Source organism: Piliocolobus tephrosceles, chromosome 15, assembly GCF_002776525.5.
Source record: "Piliocolobus tephrosceles isolate RC106 chromosome 15, ASM277652v3, whole genome shotgun sequence".
Lineage (NCBI taxonomy): Eukaryota > Metazoa > Chordata > Mammalia > Primates > Cercopithecidae > Piliocolobus > Piliocolobus tephrosceles.
Window position 1 is genome coordinate 14,323,820 of NC_045448.1, and position 21,413 is coordinate 14,345,232.

The 21,413-nt window shown below is 41.6% G+C and overlaps 2 protein-coding genes across 3 annotated transcripts; both read left to right on the plus strand.

Annotated features, from left to right (window-relative positions):
* The first annotated feature begins 2,818 nt into the window (after positions 1 to 2,818).
* LRATD1 (LRAT domain containing 1) lies at positions 2,819 to 10,173 on the plus strand. 2 transcript variants are annotated; one of them, XM_023199362.2, is made up of 3 exons: positions 2,843 to 3,067; positions 3,724 to 3,966; positions 4,085 to 10,173. In XM_023199362.2, exon 3 carries the CDS (start codon positions 4,121 to 4,123, stop codon positions 4,997 to 4,999), a length of 879 nt encoding a protein of 292 aa, XP_023055130.1. In that variant the 5' UTR covers positions 2,843 to 3,067; positions 3,724 to 3,966; positions 4,085 to 4,120; the 3' UTR covers positions 5,000 to 10,173. The 2 variants fall into 2 exon arrangements, with proteins under 2 accessions (XP_023055128.1, XP_023055130.1); XM_023199360.3 differs by lacking the exon at positions 3,724 to 3,966 and having other exon boundaries at positions 2,819 to 3,067.
* Positions 5,349 to 20,947, plus strand: LOC111532124. Its single transcript, XM_023199370.3, is given in 3 exon segments — positions 5,349 to 5,416; positions 5,418 to 5,788; positions 19,445 to 20,947. Coding segments are annotated over 3 exon segments (447 nt in total). The 3' UTR covers positions 19,453 to 20,947.
* Positions 20,948 to 21,413: the final 466 nt, after the last annotated feature.

Genomic DNA, 21,413 nt, shown 5'->3' on the forward strand with positions numbered 1-21,413 from the left:
GAGACCTCTGTCTTCCACCAAGAATAATAATAAGATAGCCTTGATTGAAAGCTCACTGTGTGTCAGACACTATGCTTACATGTATGAACTCACAACAATTCAGTGAGGTAGCCACTGTTATTATCTGTTTTTTACAGATAAGGAAGTTTCCTGATGCCCACAAAGGTTAAATAACTGACTCGAGGTTACCCAGCAATAAATGTTGAAAAAGAGTTTAAATTAGTTGGCTTTCAGAGTTTGTGTTTTGGACTATATTCTACTTTTGATAGCATTGTATTTTCTCATTGTAAACGCAGGCAGGATGGGGTAAAAAATAAAAGTCAAAACAATTTGAAAACAATATTTTGTGATGAACATAAAACGTTTTCTACAATCAGCATCCCTCATTCGATTGGTATATTTCTTACTTTATTATCTGATAATTGCCAAAAGATGACAAAGTGTAGATGTATTTTCCTTAGTTTACTTTTAGCTCCCTTTATTTCAAGCCTCACAGTCAATGTGTTCCCTGCCTTATGTTTCAAGGCGACTCCAGGTTATTTTTCCTCCCATGTGATTACAAAAGCAGTTAGCCTTTTAGCCTAGCAGGGGGAATGAGAGGAAAGGGAGAGGCAAAAATTGTTACTCTTTAGGCACTATATCTCCAATAACTGACATTTTATCTTAATTATGCTTTGTAGTATTGGAATACTAAACAAAGAGTAACGACCTGCTTAGTCTGTAGTCTGGAGCAGAATGAAACAGAACACATAGGACAGAACACAGCAAATGAGCTGTAAATGTTTGTGCACAAGGTTTGATCTCGGGGATGGAGGGAGGATTTTTTTTAAGTTATTCAAATACTGAGTTGCTTTCAAAGAGTTCTTCTCAGACGTCAATAATGAACTCTTCAGACACCCTTATCCCAGACAGCCCTGAAGTCCAGTTTATAACAAGACCAATAACTCACTTCTTGATCTCTAAAGCTGCTTGTTCAATTCTCTTGACTTCAGAGCCAAAATGAGTTATTACTTATGGCAAGTATTAAAAAGGCCATCTCAACCTGTGGTCAGTTCCATGAATGACAACTTGTTTTCTGATAACTTGCATGCACATGGACAATAGCCAAATTTCTAAAAAGATTTAGGTACATCAAATGTATACAGATGATCATTTAAAACCATTTTTTCCAGTAATATTTTAGCATCTAATTTGTTAAATCACTGCATTTTGAGGCTGTGGGGGTGTACAGAGACCTTCAGAAAGTAAACATAAATGGGAGGCTTAGCGGTTTGAAGATACTCAAGCAGAAAAGTCTAGCAAAGAAAAACGGGGGTTGTAATATGGATCAGTCTCCATGTAACCTTGAGCCAACCAGCTAACTTCTCTGGAACACCAGCTTTCTCATTTTATGAAACAAGATTTTATTCAATAAACACTATAATCTAGTGAAAGACTGGATCTGGTATCCCATAGGCTTGGATGGATTGCTGGCATTAGTATTCGAGGTTTTGTTTCCCTGTTTGTTACAATTCGGATATTAGTGAGTACTCTACAGATGAACAATGGTTAAATTGTCTACTTAATTTACTCTTACGTGCCTGCCCACGTGTAAGTGGTCAATACAGGCTGTTTTCATTTTTACTGTTACTGATGGAACCCACTGCATGGCTAGCATTGGGAAAGAGGCCCAGAATACAAGGTTGTGCAGAATGCAAGTCTACTCTCAACGAATTCATTTTGTAGGGAAGAGGTGGGGGATTCAACTAGGAAGCATCAATTTCCTCATTGGGAAAGAAAACAGGCTTCCTAGAAAAGTTGCTGGAGTCCAAGCTTAAAGATGAGTAGCGTTGGGACCAGAACCAGATGTCTAAGAACTCTTTGAGGCTTAATGTTAGGAAGTTTTGAAACGATTGGTCTAGAATGTTGTCTATACGAAGTTCATTTTTTCAACACCCAATATTCAGAACACATTCATTCATTAACTTTCCATCCAGAAATGTAATCATTACCTACTGCTGAACCCTCCTTTCCCACAAAACCAAACAAACTTGCTAAGGAATCCCAATTCTGAGGTTTGGAAAACACTTCTACGACCTACTCTCTGCTTGCATGTATGAACTCATGTACATGAGTTGTGAGGTATTCCTCTTATAGTCAGAAAATTGGAGGCCAATATCATAGGCACAGCCGGGGAACGGACTGGCCAAAGCTCAGGCTTTTGAGTGGCATTTGACACCAAACTCCTTTTAAACCGGGCATGAGCTCTGGGTCAGCAGCCTCGCTCCAGTCAAAGAAGAGGAGCCAAACTTCGCAGGAGCAATTTCAAAGACGTCTGGGAAAGGGTCTTTGATCCAAGGACCAGCCTAGGGGCATCAGGAACCAAGGCTCTGGGGGATCCCAGCAGGACCCAGGAGCCCGCCTCGAACAACATCGCTGCCTGCCCCGGACCGCTCGCAGTGCCTGGGCCACACTGGGGTGTCCTGGGGTTTCTTCTCCATATCTAGACTCAGCTTCGCCGCCCGAGTCTGTCTTCCTGGAACACGGAACGCGGGCGGACTGTGTTCTCAGTCACAATCAGCTCGCATGACCTGGGGGCGCGGGCGCAAGCTTGCAGCAGCTCCTGGCAGAAACCGCCGCGCACCCCGCCTGTGCGCACACCTCCGCTCCCGGGGGCGTCGCGCGGTCGGGTGTGCGGGGGACGGGGCGGGGCGGAGCGGAGCTCACTGGAGGCCCGCCCTTGCTCCCCTCCCCCGCCGGCGGAGATTGACAGGGCTCGGGCACCCGCCCCAACCAATGAGCGCGTCCTGGGGCGGGCCCTGGAACTGGCTGCTCCGGCTACTTAGAGTCGTCGGCGCGGCGGTGGGAAAGCAGAGCCGAGCCGGGACTGTCCAGTGGGAGCAGGCGGGTCGGCCAGCGCAGACCTGGTGGCGCACGGGCGCCGCACTGCACGGTTCGGCGAGGGGTAGAGCGGAGCCGCAGCCCCACGCGCAGCCCAGGACCCACTCGCCACCGCCGCTTCCGCAGCACCCATGGGGACCACGAGACTTTAAAGGAGTTTGGGGTTTCGGGAGCAGGGAAATCACGGGTAGGGAGAAGCGGCTTTCTTTGCCTTGGAAACGGTTTTTCTTCGTCCGATTGTTTGGATCCTGTGCTAGGTAGGAGGGAAAGGGGTCTTTGGGCTAAAAGTGGACCTCTCTACACACACACGCTCCCACCCACACCCACACACATACACTGCACAGGCTTTCTCCATCCTTCCCCTGCCTCTTTGTTAGGTTATTTTAGACAGAGCAGCCTCGCCCTGGCGCAGTCCGATTGGCCCTGATGGGGACAAGGCAAGAGAAGTAAGGGGCAGAGTGCACCTGCCTGTGAGGGCAGGTGTGCCCGGGTGCTTGGGCGTACATGCAACGGCGAGCGTGCAAGTGTGGAGCTGAAATTGTGTACGAATGTGTGGGGTCTAAGTGTGCCAGTGTGTAGTCGCAAAGGTTTGTCATTGTGGGTGTATGTGACATTATACACCAGTATACCAGCTTGGCAGTGTCTGGACTCCCAAGTGTCCAAAATGTTGCTGGTGTCAACTGAATGCCTGAGATTGTGTCCGATTGTCATTGTGCGAGCCTCTGTAAGGGGAGGAAGGCAACCTAGTGCAAAACTGGGAGGTGGGCTGGAGAGGGTGGGGACAGAAATGGGAGCTTAGCTTGCTCCCAGCTCACTGGCCTTAGGCTCCCTTCTCCCTTTCAGCCCACCCCTCCGTCCTTCCTGGGCGTCCGTCTCCCACGCTGCCACAGTCAGCGCTGTCCTCCCCACTGGGACCCCGCAAGCTCTCCAGCCAGCCTGGGTGTTTTCTTCTGGGAGTTGGACCGGGTTCCCGGAAGGGGTCGGAAGCTGTGTCGTGGCGTCTGCTCTCGCCGGACCGGTGGCGGCTTCTCCGCCCCACCTACCCCCGGGGGGTCACGGAGGACTGGGCCGGAAAGGGTGACTCCGGTGAGGGCACGTAGGCGAGCCAGCAGGTCCCAGGGGCACTGCACGTCTTGGGGAAGGACACAAAAGAAAGGGGCAGCCAGGACTCTGACGGTGTCTCTGTCTCTCTGTGCTTCCGCAGATCCCCGCTCCTGGTCCTCACCTCGCCACCTCATTGATGGGCAACCAACTGGACCGCATCACCCACCTCAACTACAGCGAGTTGCCCACAGGGGACCCGTCGGGGATTGAGAAGGACGAACTGCGGGTCGGGGTCGCCTACTTCTTTTCGGATGATGAGGAAGACCTGGACGAACGCGGGCAGCCCGAGAAGTTTGGCGTGAAGGCCCCCCCGGGTTGCACCCCCTGCCCGGAGAGCCCCAGCCGCCACCACCACCACCTGCTGCACCAGCTGGTGCTCAACGAGACTCAGTTTTCCGCCTTTCGGGGCCAGGAATGCATCTTTTCCAAAGTGAGCGGCGGCCCTCAGGGCGCCGACCTCAGCGTCTACGCGGTCACCGCGCTGCCAGCGCTCTGCGAACCCGGAGACCTGCTGGAGCTGCTGTGGCTGCAGCCCGCCCCGGAGCCGCCCGCGCCCGCCCCGCACTGGGCCGTCTACGTGGGCGGCGGGCAGATCATCCACCTGCACCAAGGCGAGATCCGCCAGGACAGCCTATACGAGGCGGGCGCGGCCAACGTGGGCCGGGTGGTGAATAGCTGGTACCGCTACCGCCCGCTGGTGGCCGAGCTGGTGGTGCAGAACGCCTGCGGCCACCTGGGTCTCAAGAGCGAGGAGATCTGCTGGACGAACTCGGAGAGCTTCGCCGCCTGGTGCCGCTTTGGCAAGCGGGAGTTCAAAGCGGGAGGGGAGGTGCCGGCCGGCACGCAGTCCCCGCAGCAGCAGTACTATCTCAAGGTGCACCTGGGAGAGAACAAGGTCCACACCGCCAGGTTTCACAGCCTGGAAGACCTCATCCGCGAGAAGCGCCGCATCGACGCCAGCGGCCGCCTGCGAGTGCTCCAGGAGCTCGCCGACCTCGTGGACGACAAGGAGTAGCAGCCTAGGGGCTGCCGGCCCCTCTGCCTCCCCGCACTTCGCTCCCTTCCCTTCCCCGCACCCGGACTTCGCAGTTGGCGGTTCTCAACCCCTGCCCCCCAAGCGCGTCCGCTGCCGGTGTCCCGGGCCCGGGCTGCACCCCCGCACCCCCCAGCCAGCGGCAGGAAGTCTCAGGAACTGCCCCAGGGCCGAAAGGGCGCCGCTGCGCGCGCCTGGCCGACAGCCACGGTGGTGATGACGGTGGTGGTGACGGTGCCGGGAGACCCCGCGTGCCCTTTCCCCTTGAGATGTAAACCGGGAACGGAGAAGGGGCTGAGGGGAGAAAGGATACGGCCTCCCTCACGAGTCCATGACCAGTGACTGTGGCCCGACCCGAAAACGACCCTCTTCTCAAAAGGGACCATCACCGCCCCGAGCGCGCGAACAGACCGGTCGGAGGCGAGAATTGGTCTTTTCAGGGCACAGTTCAGCTCCTCTGTGGATGCGTCCCCAGATCGCAGGATTTCCAAGAAATCGAGCCTGTCCCTTGTGCACTTGGGAATAATTCCCCAAGACAGCACTTCGGGATTCCGGGTTATCCTGAGGCTGCCCGGGACTTTTCCAGCTCTCCAGCCCCAGGTCTCCTGACATTGTGTTTCAGGCTGCGGGCTAAGCCAGACGGTGTTTGCCTCCCGTTCTTTCCACCGAGGGAAGCGAACGCCACCCCCACCCGCCTTTGCCTCCGAGTCTCCCTCGCTGGCAGAAGGGAAGCCGACCTGGTCCCGGGAGGAAGATGGCGCAGCGAATTCGGTGAGGACAGCCGGCCCCGCCCCCGACAAGAAGCTCCCTCGTTCACCTGGTGTCTGGGAACTTGAATGTGTGAAGGGCGCTTATTGTTCTGAACCCTTGATTGCTCCCTCCTCGGGCTGCGTTTCAAAAATAGTCATATTTTTAAAGGAGTTGGAGGAGAGGGAGGGGGAGGACATGGCACCATTCCAGAAACCAGCATTATTACAACACCATAGCCAGTATATTTAGTTTGGCTTTTCCTAACATAGAAATCTTCAAAGGTGGGGCAGTGGAAATAAAGTTTTAAAAATGAGAGAGCAGTTTTCCAACTAAGTCAACAAAGCCTATCGTGTTGATGTTTTTATTGACCATTTTAGCAACATGCTAATAAAATTTCAAATTGAAATTTTTATTTTCATGGCTTTAATCCATGATAGTTTAAATATTGGGGGCCATTAAGAGTGGATGTAGCTAAGAGCTTAGCTAACATTGCCTTTTCACTCTATTTTTCTCAAATATTGTAAGAATTCTGTTTTTGAATATTGTTAATTTTTTGGCTTTCAACAGCAGCCCTAGTAATGGTGGAGTTGTTAATTAATGTGTATATTGTACTGAATTTCTGTCAGTTAAGGGGTTCACTGCTTTGGTGGAAATTGGTGGAAATTGCTAGCAGGTTCCATGATGTTTATTTTCTCCATGTTGTATATCATTGCCATTTCACATTTGCATTTCTGTTTTTCTTCCTCTCCTCCTGATCTCCTTAAAAATGAATCTACAGTTGGTGGCTTTTTCCCCCTCCTCTTTAGCCAGTTCCACAGTTCAGTTCTTCCTGAAACCAGGGAAGAACTTGTAGGATCAGGCAAATGTGTGTTTTTCAAAAACTTAGGGCTGGGTGTGAAACCCCTTCTGTGGACAAGGATTTGTAAACTTCTCTCCTCCCGCTGCCGCCCCAGCCTAACTGATAGTTACTTGATTCAGTGTGTTAGACACTTATAGCATCGATGTCTCTTTCAAGGGAATTTGTCAAATAATGCTGTTTAACTAATTGTTGCAAGCAATTGCATATTAACAGCTGTGATTTGATTGGACAGCAAGTATTATGGCCAAAGCCAGTTTCTTGGCATTTCAAAAATAATGCAATAAAAAGTAGTTGAGGTTAGCTGAGACTGGAAATGCCTTTTTCATGGTACATGATTCACTTCTATTTTTTCTTTCTTTTTCTTTTTTTTTCTTGGGTTTTCATCCTGGATTCATCCCCGATCTTAAATCAAAAGGTCAGATCAATGAAATATGAACTAAAGTATTTTTCTTAAGCCTATTGAGTGATTTATTTTTAAAAAAATGTTTAAACGCATATGCTTTTCTTTCAGCACAAACAACAGCAAAACTTTTGTAATAACTAACTTATCTTTGCATGTATGAAGAACTGAAAGTCGTTTATTTCCCTTTTTCCTCTTTCAAATAACAGGTGGCAGATCATAAAATGAATTCTTTATTGTATCTACACACTCCACATTCTTTACTGTGTCCTACTACTGTATCTTGGCTCCCTGCTGTATTAAACACCATCTTAAGCATTTGTTCCTGCAGGACTCCTTCTTGACATTTTGTCTTCCACCTCAAAGTCACTCAAAGGGTGGGACTTCATCAAAAGCAATGAATTAGTCTCTATCACACCGAATACTAAGATTTATTTCCTCTGATGGTACACAGATTTCTCTCTCACTAAGCGGGTCACTCTCATAGAGGAGTGTCTTGTCAGTTTTATACTTGCTAAGGCTAGACTGACAATAAAAATAAGTTGGGCAGTTCAATTAGCATTCGTTACTATATTGGCCTATAAAGGATTGGGTTGATGATAATACCTCTACAAATATGCAATAACAAAACAATAGTTATGAAAGAAACTTGAAAGTTTTGCAAGGTTTCTCATATTCCTGTTGAAATTATCATTTATTATCTCTTCGTCAATGTTAGTAAGGTAACCCATGACAGAATAATTTGAGTGATAGTTCATCATGCAGAGGATATGATCAAGATATTACCTAATGGTTTTATCCCGGAAAAGGTGTATATTTTTAGGGCATTGTTAACAATGTGAGTGAAACCAAGATGGTGCAAGTTCCCTTTGCAGATGGCATGGGCACACTTGATTTTTATTATGAGTGAATGTAATCTTTCTGTATTTTACCAGCGTTACAGAAATTACCTGAAAAGTTTCCTAACATTTTAATAATGTTAGGGGTTTAGTTTTGGTTTGAGTTGTCCTCAAGAGACCACAGCTTCACAGTGATTTCCATGATGTTGGGTGTGGCTAAGTCGGGGACTGGTTCTGTTCTGCCTGCTCCAGTGTAGGGAACAGCTATATTTATACTGCATTCTTTCTCAACTTTCAGGTAGTAAAAACAAACTATGATTTAACAAAAGAAAAAGAAAAGACAGGTACTTTTACTTCAGAGAGTGCTTTGGTCCACTTTTATTTAAACCAAAAATCAAATAAAATAAGGAGGAGGACTGGGTATACTTTAAACAAAACCAGTCCTGAAATGCTGTTGTTCTCAAAGTACATTCCAAACAAAAAAAAAAAAAATATAGAATTTACATATGTTGCATTTTTAAGTATGAGTTAAATTGATATAAAGTGTTCCTCAATATTAAAAAATGTAAGCTATTGTAATGACAGTATTTTAAAATAATAATAATATATATTATAGTTAGGAAACACTTGTGCCAGATTAGACCATGAAGCATAGAAGCACCTGTATGACTTACTTTGTTTGTTTGTTTTTTTTAACTTTAATGTTTACCTTCCCCTATGTTTAATTTTTCTGTGGTGAATACTTTTGTTAGAACTTAGCTTTTTTATTTTTCTTGGAAAAATATGCTATTAGTATTTACAAAATAATGATTTACCTGAATAAGCCGTATATACTAAAAGTCTTCAAACATACTTTATTGACTACTTATGTTTTGTGGTTCGTATCAACATCCCTAAGAGTTAAATGTCTTAGTCGTCTAATAAATGGAACAGGGTCAAGTTCCAATGAAATTAATACTAATTGCACAATCATAATACAGCAACCTAATTTTCTTTTATTCATAGGCGTATCTTTAAAACTTCCTTCTCTTTTTTGAACAAATGAAGAGAATCCAGTTAGTTTTTGCCTTTCAGAGGTGATTTGCCACGTGCACAAAGGGTCTGCAGGTGAAAAGACAGACTTTTGTGTTTCTTGAAACATCAAAAACTGAATTTAGAGAATGGTTATCTAACACTCAAGTCAATGTTTTCTTTTGAAATTACTAGCTATTGGTATAATATGCATATATGTACATATTTACATATACATAAACACATATGTACATTTACGTATATGTAAGTACACATTCATACACATGTATACACATGAATATATATCTGTGTGCACATACATTTTTGCCTATAGCTAGCAATTATTTCATTCAGATACACACACACACACACACACACACATACAGGCTACTTAAAAACAAAATGGAGAGTGATTTGAGATATACAAAAATAGGAAGAAAAACCCTGGCAGTCATATAGCTAATGTATAACTGGACAGCAAGCAGCTACTCGTAAAGCTAACAATAAAAAGAAAATGTGGGAGTTATGCAATTAGTTTTATTCTCATTTTTGGAAAAATATGTTCCTGATTTCTCTAACTAAAAAGAAAAAAATTCAAAGGAAAGCTGTAAATATTAGGAAGTAACTGAAAACTAAGAAGAAAGATAAAGTGGGGAGGCTATGAGATGATATAATGAGCCAATAAGCTTTTCAACAGGGGACACCTGTTCTCCCTTCTAACTGAGACACTAAAGAGAAGCTAAGATCCTATCTTTCAAATATTTAGTAATTTATAAAATCCCATTATTTCACAACTCAACGTTTACCTTTGAGGTTGTATGTTTACCTCACTTGAACTTGAAATAGAAGAGGTTTAAGTATTTGAATAAGCTGGGAAAAAAAAAGGAAAGATGGTCTTCCCCGATCTTGTCACTGACGGTGACACTGCTTGTAATTACTGTATTTTTTGGCAGAACACTCAGATGAATGGCTTCCTATGCTATGGACTTTTATCATTCTTTTTGATGGCTGATAGAACAAGCACACAGTAGGTACTCCATAAATGTAAGACTATGGCAGCAGTCTAGTACAAGTGCTTCTCACTAATTCTTAGTTACCAGGAAACCAGAAAGCCCATCACTTGCCTTGCCTGCAAAGGTGAGACTAAAGAAATTTCTCTAAGCAAAATTGGCAGGGTCTTTCCACCTCAAAAGGCTCATGGAAGTACACCTTATGGGGCTTAAGACTAGTTTCAGCTGAAGGGTATTTGGAATATTTGATTTGCTTCTAGCAGAGAAAACAAAGAATCCAGGAAAAGCAGAAAATGTTCTCTTGTCATTCAGTCAGAAAGGGAAAAGCAAACTCATAGTTCCAACTGTAACTTTCATAACTTCATCTCCCATTCACCTCAGGGAGAGATTTTTCTCACATGAAGTCACAAGATTATTCCTTCAGAAGGAAGCTTATTGTAGCTCTTGTTAAAAATTTTCTTCGGTTTATAGGAATAGATTTACTAGATGTACACTTAACTCTGGGAAAATTAGATTTGATGGAATTTGGTCATGGGTGTTTTTATAAATACACATTACTCATTGATATATTAAAATATTAATTGCCATGCCTCTTGGCTTTTATAATTCAATTCTTAATGTGAATGTGAGTTATGAACTTTATTTTGTCCAAAGGATAGATGCCTATGAAATACTAGGTATTAGTAGAATCAATGTCCTAAATTTCAAGCATAAAATGAATGCTTCAGAAGTTACTTTGAGCATCATTTAATGTTTCAAAAAATTGAAAACGCTCATATAAGGCTATTGCTTATATGTATCCTAAGGAAATTCTTGCCATCAGTGTGTGTGATATAGACATTAATGTTCTATTTGAGAGCTTCTTTATTATAAGTACACTGACATTTGCTTTAGCAAGTAAGTTATTATTCTAAATTCAGTTATTTTCCCCATGACAGTCCTATGGCATACCAGCTCTTTGCTCACTTCCAAGTCCACTGTAGATTTCAGATCCTGCAAGGGGGTGAGCAGATCTAGGGAGATCATACCCGTGATGACTTTGAAAAACATCTCTCAACTCCCAATAGCACTCGCTTTATTTCTTCCCACCTTTCGCTTCTCAGTGCAAGTGTCTGCCCAGGGGGTCTGAGCTAAAGGTAAGCAAGGCTCAGAGGTAGGACTGCCAGATTTAGCAAATAAAAAAACAAGATTCTCAGTTACACTTGAATTTCAGATAAAGTATTATTGATTTTAGGATTATTGTGTTAGAATAAATATGTTCCCTGCAATATTTAGGTTGTTTGCACTAAAGCTTATCTGTTTATCTGAAATTCAAATGTAACTGCATGTCCAGTGTATTATCTGGCAACCCTTCTCAAGGATAACTTTATCAACTCTAAGAAGCAACAGAGTCCCCTGAAGTTTTGGAGCTGGCAAAGGACACACCCCCTACCCACAGCATTGAGGTCCTGTGAGATTTCCCATGTGTCTTTTAAGGCCAGAGTCAGATTCAGGCCCAGGAATGAGCACGTTGTACAGGAGAAGCCTCAAGAGTTCACAGCCCCCATGATCATTGAGAGAGAGTTGGTTGTGTGTATGTGTGGGTGCGGATGGGTAGGCGTTTCTTTTACTCTCTTGATTCTATTTTATAGGAGACACCATCCTTTACCTGGGGATATGATAAATACTTTCCTAGATATAGTCAGGAATGCTGTATGCTACTGTTTTTTATCCCACCTGCTATTGATTCCAATCTGGATTGTCACTTTACACCTGGCTATTTCTATAACTTCCGCACCTGTCTCTACCCCTCTAGCTCTTCTATCCAAACACCTGTGTCTATAGCGCTGTTTCTAACCACAGAGTCATCACTGCCAAGTAAAGGCTGAGCTCCTTAGTGGGGCAGTCAGCGTCTTCCATGGTCTGGCCCCTATCTTCACCAGCTTGCATTTCCTTCAACTCTCAGCTTACACTCGGGCCACACAGGACTTTTTGTAGAACATGTAGTTTTCATTCATACTTCCTTGGCTTTCTATGTTGTCCCCTTAACCTGATTACCATTCTAAATTCCTGAACAGCAAACTCTTATTCATCTATGCTTTATGGCCGGGCTCCATGCTAGCCGCTCAGGTGGCTATAGTAGTTCCCACTGTAGTTTGTTAACATCCCCAGACTCTCTCTTCAACTACAAATACCATTTATGTCTGTCTCTTCCTAGGTCTATTGGGGAAGGCTCTGTGACTCGCTCTTTTTTTGCTGCTAGGAAGTCTAACACTTGCAGTAGGTGCTAAATGAGAGTCTATTCACTCAGTGGAGGAACTGGGGAAAGTATGTGAGGAATACTGCCCAGCATTTCTCTAGGAGGTAAACCATGGTAGGAATGGGCTAACTGTGCGTATCGACTTATACAAGATTCTCCTTAAGAACCATACAGTAGAAATTTAGTTTCTATTTAGAAAATAAGCTGGAATGATGTGAACCTTCATTGTGGTATATTACACTGCAAGTGATGGGAGAATAGCTATACAGAGTTTAAAAGATTTCTCCATCCTGGGTATACTGGTACAAACATTTCTTCTTGAATGAACTTTATGAGTTTCATTACTATGGAAATACAGATTTTTCTCTTCTTGGTCATTTAATTTCTGCCCAGGTGAGGTAGCTTTGGGCGTTGCAAATTTCAAAGGCACCTGAGGTTTGATTTGCAAGAATTAAAGATGAGACTAGACATTTCTTGATTAGATCACTGTAGTGAATGGGCTGTAGACCGCCAGAGATGTTCAGTCAGTGAAGAAAGAGTCTCCTGAAAACCCAAGTACTGTTTACCTTCTGGAAAGTAAAATCTCTCCCAATCTTAGTAAGCAAATTCACCTACATTCACCTACAGCGTGTATAATAGGGGGGAAAAAAATCACTTTGCCTGACCTTCCAGTAGGGGGAGCAGAAGAAAAACAGCCTCCTTTGATTGACGGTTGGACCTCCAGGCTGGTTGAACAGCTAGAATAATTTGAAATGCAATTGAACACTGAGAATGTAACTACATTAATGTCTTATGAAATATATATGCTTTTATATTGATGTGTTCCTTGGAACTCCTAGGAGGAGCACCCCTTACTTTTGTAGGGAGTTATTCTCTTAGCACCTCTGGACATTTAATGTAGTTTAATCTGGTTCTGGACATGGTTAAGCTTACCTGTATCTAAGACAAGCTACTTTAATTTGGGATTTTAAACCACGATATCCTGTTGAGAAAAAAAGTGCCAAAATTCTAGAGAACTTCTTTAGAGTGAAATATTATTACTAATTTGGGATTCGAATCCAGGTAAATAGGGGTTCTGGTAAAACATTGCTTTTGCCCTGAGAGCAATTTCCAGAGTAGACAGTGGAGGACATTTTTCATTATTCAGCCTCACTATTCTGATGTCAGAGATCAGTGCTCCTTGCATGTGTCTGCTTTATTTGTGTATAATTTTATAAGACAGGATCTATGAAAGAAAATGGGAGGAGAGGTAGTTACTCCATCCTTTACAGGCCAACAAAACAAAGGCTCTAAACCCAGATTAATTCTGCCTATGTTACTTCCTTACAGCCTTTAAGGGCTTTCTATAACTCATAAGATAAAACCCAGACTCCCTGGCAGCACGCAAGCTCTGCTCCAGTCTGTCCCGTACTCCCCTCCTCCAACCCCAGCTCCCAACCTCCGAAGCTTCGCCCCCTGATTTCACAGTACATTCTCACTGGGAGGCATCTGTACTGGACCACCTACCTTTCCCCAAAAGCCTAGTGATTGTATGCCTTTGCTCAAGCTGTTTCACTTGTATGGAACATTCTTCTCCTCTCCTTGGCGCATGTAAAAGTCCTGCTCCTCCTGGGTCCTGGTGAGAACCCTGTTCACTTACCAACTGTTCTGTGAAGCTTCTCCTTTTCCTGCAACATCCCCTACAAAAACAGCTAAAACTAGCCAAATTCATCCTCTCCCGTTTGAACTTCTGGTGTAGCACTTTCTTCAAACATTTAATGATCATGCCACCCATTTAATATTCCAGTTTTCATCCCCTAAACTATGTCAAACATAATCTATTTAAGTTAATGAGAACCTGATTGCCTTCTGAAATAAGTGTGAGGAAGGTGTCTTGGCACTTTGATCTTTGATTGGTTAGTAACTAGTATCTGGTCCTTAGTAAGTCCTCGATCAATGCTGAGTTAATTATCTGAATCTCGTTTAATTCAAAAACAACTATTCTACAACAAGAACAGTAAGTTATATTTTGAAATTAATGTCCTAGTGGCAGATAAACTCCTTAAACATCTTTTGGGTCCCTAATAAAGGCAAGCTTTTTTTTTTTTTTTTAATTTCACGTGCATACAAAGCATAGTCTAGATTTCAAGAACGAGATAGGACAAAGGAGACAGGCCCACTATTAGCTATAATCCGTTACAGCCTGGAATATAGGTAATTACCCAGGTCTAATTTTTTAAAAATTACCATAGGAGGTCAAAGGAAGAAACACTTGAAGGTACACATCAGCTTCAAAAATCAGTCATTGACTGGCATAGAGTATTTGGAAGATTCTTCTGAGATAATTACACAGTTTTGTTAACTTTTTATTATTAGGTGGAAATATGGATAAATATACCTTCTTGTTATTTAAATATAATAGACTATCTTGTATATTGTATATTAAATACTATTTTTAGGGTGAGTTTGGTCTTATGAAGTCTGTAGAAGTACAGCTTAAATGTGTTTAAGTGAAGTCCTCTTGATGTTGAACTACCAAGATCAGATTACTAGCATTAGATTTACCAATTAATTCACCTCCCAGTGTATATTTGTAGACAGGGTCTTTGATTGATAGATGGATTGGTTGCCTAAGATTCAGTTCACAGGGTTGGGACAGGTTCTTTAATGGGTAACTGTGAACATACAAGAGCTTCTTGGAAGGGGGCTGGACCCAAAGCAGAGATGAAGTGAGAGGATAGCCTCACCCAAGGAGAGAGGCTGAGCTGATAGACAGGAAGACAGGGCCACAGGCCAGTGCTGAGGAGCTAGGGGAGCTACAAAGAGAAAGAACAAGCAGGATGTTGGAGCTATGAGGACAACTATCAGATGCAGTGTACAGAATGTTTCAGGACCAAGACCCTTTTCCAAAGTAGAAATAATAATTGAGGTGCAACAATTGCTAAAAGAGAACTAACAACTCTAAAAACTGGTATTGGCTCACAATCTATATAAATATTTCAATTTTAAAGCATATTGTGTTTAATTTAAAATGGCCTTCTGAAGGAAAAAGCAAAACAGAAAACCTGTTAACTTTGACAGTATTCCTTCAATATAAATAATTGCATTTCTTTGAAGAAAAACAAATCTGAGCTTCTTGTCCAAAGAAATCTTGACTTTGCTCATGTGTTTCCAATGGCCTTTGGCACATAGCATCGGCTCTCTAAATGCCTCTAATAACTACAGTAAATGTCTCTATGAAATTCGGCACATCATACAAACGAAATGTTCTTTCTTGTGTGCAATTCCCATTTACTTTCAGAAGGAGAAATTCCAGATTATATACAAAAATTGATAAGTTTGCCAAAATATCCAGGTATATGACCATCAGCTACTGGACTACAATTCCTTAATGTTAATGAAATACAAAGACAAACAGCTGACTTTATGCATTTATTTTAATAAGGCTGTGAAAACAGTCCATTTACAGTGTACAAACCCCTTGTCTTTTAAAAATGCTAGACGGAATCTTTTAATAAATTAAATTTATCTGCCTGTCAAATCTGTCAAATTGACAAGAACTCTAAGGAGTATTGCTGATGTTGTAGTTCTACTTTTCCAATAGGATTACATTTGGAATTTAATAAAGGCTGCTTAGAGGAAGAATATCCATCAGAGTAATTTTAAGTAACAAATATTTAAGTCTCCAACCTTATAGGACCACAATGATTTTGTTTCCTTTGAAAAACCTTTTATTACTTACAAGAGTGTCCTGAATATCATATTTGCTTATAATGATGAAATAATGTAAGGAGACAACTAAGTCTACATCATCAGAAGAATAATTATTGACATTTGCTCAGAAATGTGTAGCTTGCATAGTCAATTGTCCTCATGACCAACCTTGTGTCTGTCAGGTCTTACTGTTCCCAGCATACAGATAGGGGCACTGAGGCTTAAAAGGGGAAAAACACCCAACTCAGTATCACATATCTTGAATTTAGTAGAACCAGCACTTTAACTCAGGGGTTCTGATCAAAACATTACATCTGTCTGAACCTTATAAGATTTTCCTGGAATAATCAAGTGTCTCCCTCCACCTTTTTCTTACAGAACAAAACCCATTTAATGTTTCAGTGAATGCATGGGAGTATTTATATCAAAGTAGTGGCCACTTAATAAAGATGAGCTCTTAATTTTTCAAAATGATCTACCTTAGAGAGGTAGGTATCAGGGTATTCAAAAAGGCAAATCCATTCAAACTCTGGACCAATTGTGTAACACACACTAATCACCTATAATTGATGTCCAACCTCCTGGAATGAAAGTCTCAAGTACATGTTCAAATATCAAAATGGAATCAAGCCTCAATTTTCAGATTCTTTTGTTTTTCATCCTCAACTTTAGAAACAGGTGCATCTGTTGGATAATAGTCAACGCATCTGTGTTGGTAACCAGGGGTCCAAGGTAATTCTCAAAGGACTTTTCATTTATTCATCAATAAATACTATGCTGTTGATCATGTGTTGGGAAAAATGTCTTTCAAAAATAAGCTGAACAAGAAAAAATGTCAATGCATAGCATGCTTTTAGTTTCTTATAAGAAGTTAAATATTCTGGATAAAAAGCATATTTGCAATTTTAATTAATTTTAATTAAAATTTTTCCAGCAACAACCTGCAATAGTTGTACAAAATAATGACTGTTTAGTGAATGGCCAGGCCTAACAACAGGGTAAATGACATGAGACAGGCCAGGCACAAATCTGAATGACAGACCTATTTACACATATAAAGATCCCTATTTAACTTAGCTAGGAGAGCATTACCATGAGATGCTGCAGTAAAACAAGTTACCCATGACCATTCTCATGAAAAAATATCTGGTATCCATTTCTAAATGAGATTAGTTGTTCCTCATGAACCATGAACTCACTGGAGATCAAATTAGACCCAAATAAATGAAACCCACTCAGTAAATTGTCTCGGAGAAAGATGGTATATGGGAAAGGACATTGGACTTGAAAAACACATGGCTACACATCCAGCTCTTTGCTCCTGGCTGTGTGATCTTAGACTAGTCACTGCCCTGAGCCTCTATCCCTCAGCCTTTTAACAGGAGATTATGAACTCTAACTCACAATGTTAGGATGAAGTTAATTAAATGTTTATAAACCTGTCCACCCACAATGCTTTGTACATAAAAGGCAATCAGCAGACATTAGCTGAATTAAGTTAAAATACTAAGTGAATTTTCTTTTATCACTGAGATTGCAGGTTTCCTAATTTTTGAATGTGTTTTATTTGTATCCACTTAGGTGATAAATCTTTGGAGAGAATGAGTCTTCTCTTACTCATTTTTTAACCCCCTTAGCAGAATTTCAAACATGAAGTAGTTCAAACACTTCTTGATAAAAGTCAAAGGGGAACTAAAATTGTATTCAAATAGAGGTGCTCTGAGGACAATGAAAATGGGTGTTTCTTAGAATGAATATATGAACTACTTGCTATGTACTCAATATGTGTATTCTCCCCAAATCCATATGTTGAAATCCTAAGCCCCAAAGTGATGATATTAGGAGATGGGGCCCTTGGGAAGTGTTAGGTCATGAGGGTGGACCCCCTCATGAATTGGATTAGTACCTCTATAAAAAGACACTTAAGACCTTGCTTTTTCTCTTTATTATCCATGTGAGGATACAATGAGAATATAGCAATCTGTAACCATTAAGAGGGCCCTCACCAGAACTTGATCGTGCTGACACTGTGATCTCAGATTTTCAGCCTCCAGAACTGTGAGGTATACATTTCTGTTGTGGATAAGTCACTCAGTTCATGGTATTTTAACCCAAATGGACTATGACACTCTTCTATTAAAGGAAGTACAAATACTTCCTCCTAATATTTTATTCAATGACTGCATCTGAGCTGCACTGAAAGTCTAAAAATAGTACCCACAGCTGTGTTCCCATGGCCAGAGGGTTCTCCAGGCATTCTCCTCCTATCCTTCACTGAGAGCTATTGCACTCTCCTCTATGTTCTGCTTTTAAGGACTTCCCAATGCTTACAGTTAACTTCCCCGCCCTTTCAACTGAAAACTCTATTGCAAGGTTTATCTCTGTTGTATATTGGAGGAAGATCTTACACGCGTGACTCTTTATTATAAAAGTTATGTGTTTATTTGTGTGTTTACTCAGACTTTTAAAAGTGAGAGGAAATTGTATAAATATTGTATTCCTCAGTCTGTAGAGGCTTCAGTTCCTCATAGACTCTGTCTCCCCTTTGGAGCCTCTGCCTATTTCATTAGCACAGCAGTTCTCAATCTTCTTGGTCTTAGGGCCTTTAAATTACTGGAGGGGCCAAAGAGCTTTTGTCTATGTAAATTATATTTATCAACATTTGCCATGATAGAAATAATACTAAGTTTTAAAATATTAACACATTTTAAAATACTAAATCACAAACCTATTACCTATTACATAGTGATGCTTTTTATAAAAATAACTATATTTTCCAAAGAGAAAAGTGAGAAGAGTGACATTGTTTTACAGTTTTGCAAATCTTTTTAATGACTGTTTTAATAGAAGACAACTGGATTCTTATGTCTGCCTTTGCACTCAAACTGTTCTCATATAACACATCTTGTAAACTTTGTCAAACTCCTGTAAACACTTGTGTAAGAATTAGAGTAGAAAAGCCAAAATGGTAGAATTGTGAAAATGGTTTTCAGCTTGTGCATCCTGTAAAAAAAGAGTCTCAGGGACCCCACAGGATTCAGGACCACACTTTGAGAACCACTGCAATGAGATCTTGCCTAGCTTTCCAAGTAGCCTCCAACTAGCTTTTCCTGGTGCTCATACTAAGGACGTCCATCAAATCACCACATCAGTGAAATACACATGCAACTGGCATGAAGTAATACAATCAAAACTATCGTGTTTTTTTTAATCCTACATTTATTCATGAAGGTAGTTTCTCCCCTGTCACTGGGTAAAGTCAGGCCAGTTCATTAACTCTTTCTCTTCTCTCTTAGGTAACAGAAAGTTCTATGGTGCTCCAAGTTGCAGAAACAAAATCTCAAGTGGTGCTTGGAAAGCCTATACCCTTCAAAGAGTCCATTTACAACTTTATGAAAAGTCCTGGGACTTGCCTCTTTCCCAGTGGGAACAGTTTTGCCTGTCTTCACTTTTTGACCCATGCTGATAACTCTAGACCCCACTCCTCTAGAGCATGTGCGTGTGTAGGGGTTGGGGGAGGGGTGATGTAGAGAGGATGGTGGAGGAAGGCTGGTAAAGCAGTCAGGAAATGTATGACTTCATTGGAACTTTTAATAAAAACATTGTGTTTTTCCTGTGCCTAGCAGAATTTTAGAACTGGATCTTTGTCTCCTGGATGCTCTTAGGAGACTCACCAAGCACCAACCCCTGATATTGCAACTGGACCCCTCGACCTGGATGAATGTATTCTTTTCAGCAACCATATGCTCCCTCCTGTTACCAGGTAAGGTAAGAAGCAATTCCTCTGCCTAGCAGCTCTGCTGGGTGAAATATCAGGAGATCCCACTCAAGCTTTCTCTTGCATGTAGCCTATATCCAACATGGGAGCACAGGCTAATCCTGCAGTTGGCTAGCCTCTTGTCCTCTGGATATCCTGGGAGTGAATCCCAATGAAGGAATCTCCAGTGGTTTCCTGAAGCCCTTTGTGCTAGGCCTGAGGTGAGACAGAACTGCCCCATCTTATGCCCAGGAGACCTGGGAGGACTCACAGTGCACCACTAGCCTCAAAAATTCTCTCTCCCTGTAGGCTGTGGTCTGAATCTTTGTGTCTTCCTAAAATTCATATGTTGAAATCCTAACCCCCTAGGTGATGATATTAGAAGGTGGGGCCTTTCAGGAGTTGACTAAAACATGGGGGAAAAGCCCTCACAAATGGATTAGTTCCCTTATAAAATAGGTCCAAGGAAACTTGCTCACTTCTAACACCATGTGAGGACACAGCGAGAAGGCACCATCTATAAGCCAGAAAGCAGTCCCTCACCAGACATAGATCTGCTGGCACCTTGATCTTGGACTTCCCACCCTCCAGAACTGGGAGAAATAAATGTATATTGTTTATAAGCAATACAGTTTATGGTATTATATCATAGCAGCCCAAACAGACATTGTATTTCCTCAGTGTTGGTTTAAGAGTTGTCTAAACCAGTTTCCCATTATTATACTGTGGATGTTTCTAGCTCTCAATATAGCATTCCACCTCTTTTCTATCTCTAGTGACTTAGTCAAAGCATCTAGTTGAACACCCTGTTATTTAAAGAAACCAGCATTCACTGGCTGTTCCCAGTTTCAGGGACTCAGGTGGCTACATAATTTGTCCTGTGTCCTTGCACTTAGGAAAAGTACTGACAGCTCGTAATTGGTTGTATTTCTTGGGATATTTGCATTTAAACTAGAAGTAATGCTTTATTTTCTTGGTATAATTTGTCTTACATTTTTGAAAGTAATAGCTATTCATTAAATTACATTTGAAAATACAGGAAGAAAGAAAAAATTGTCTATAATTCTACCACTCATATAAAACCACTATTTACATATGTGTACTTTCCTCTATTAACCTTTCAAAGCATGTCTCAATTTTAATTGTATTCACACAAATACAATTTTATATCATACATTTTACTTATTAATATGCTATTAGCATCACCAATGTCAACATAAACTCCATGTAAACATCAATTTAATGGTTGCAAAGTATTATATCAACTGGATATGCCATGGCTTATTTAATCACTGTATTTATTGTTAAATATTTGCATTGTTTACACTGTTTAGTATTGAAAATCATGCTGCAATAAATATCTTTGGATAGATACTTTTTTCTTTATTTTGGGTTATTTCCTTAGAATATATTTCTGGATATGGAGTCACTTAGTAAATGAACATGAAAGATTTTAGGATACACACATACATATTTATGTGTATATACACACACAGTTTTGCAAAAAGCTAACATATGCCTATATTCATGGCCTATCACAATCATTGATCCGTGAAATCTCACATTCTCTATTGATTGATTTCTTTTTATTTACGATCTTAATTTTCATCCCCCTCATCTTCATCATAGGACCCCAGTCTAATTTGCTTAATATATATCTATTTGTACATCTTCATATTAGCAAGAATTTTTGTGTGTACGTACTGTAAATGCACACAAATGATGATGTTGTGCTATGGATCTCATGGTGTTTCTCTTTTTTTCACCTAGCACTCTGTTTTTAAGATCTATTTACACCATAGATCCATCTCAGACTACTGAGTGCTGCCTGATTTGCT

Coding starts and splice junctions, on each gene's coding strand:
- LRATD1 (XM_023199360.3), top strand. CDS start 4,121: ATGGGCAACCAACTGGACCGCATCACCCACCTCAACTACAGCGAGTTG.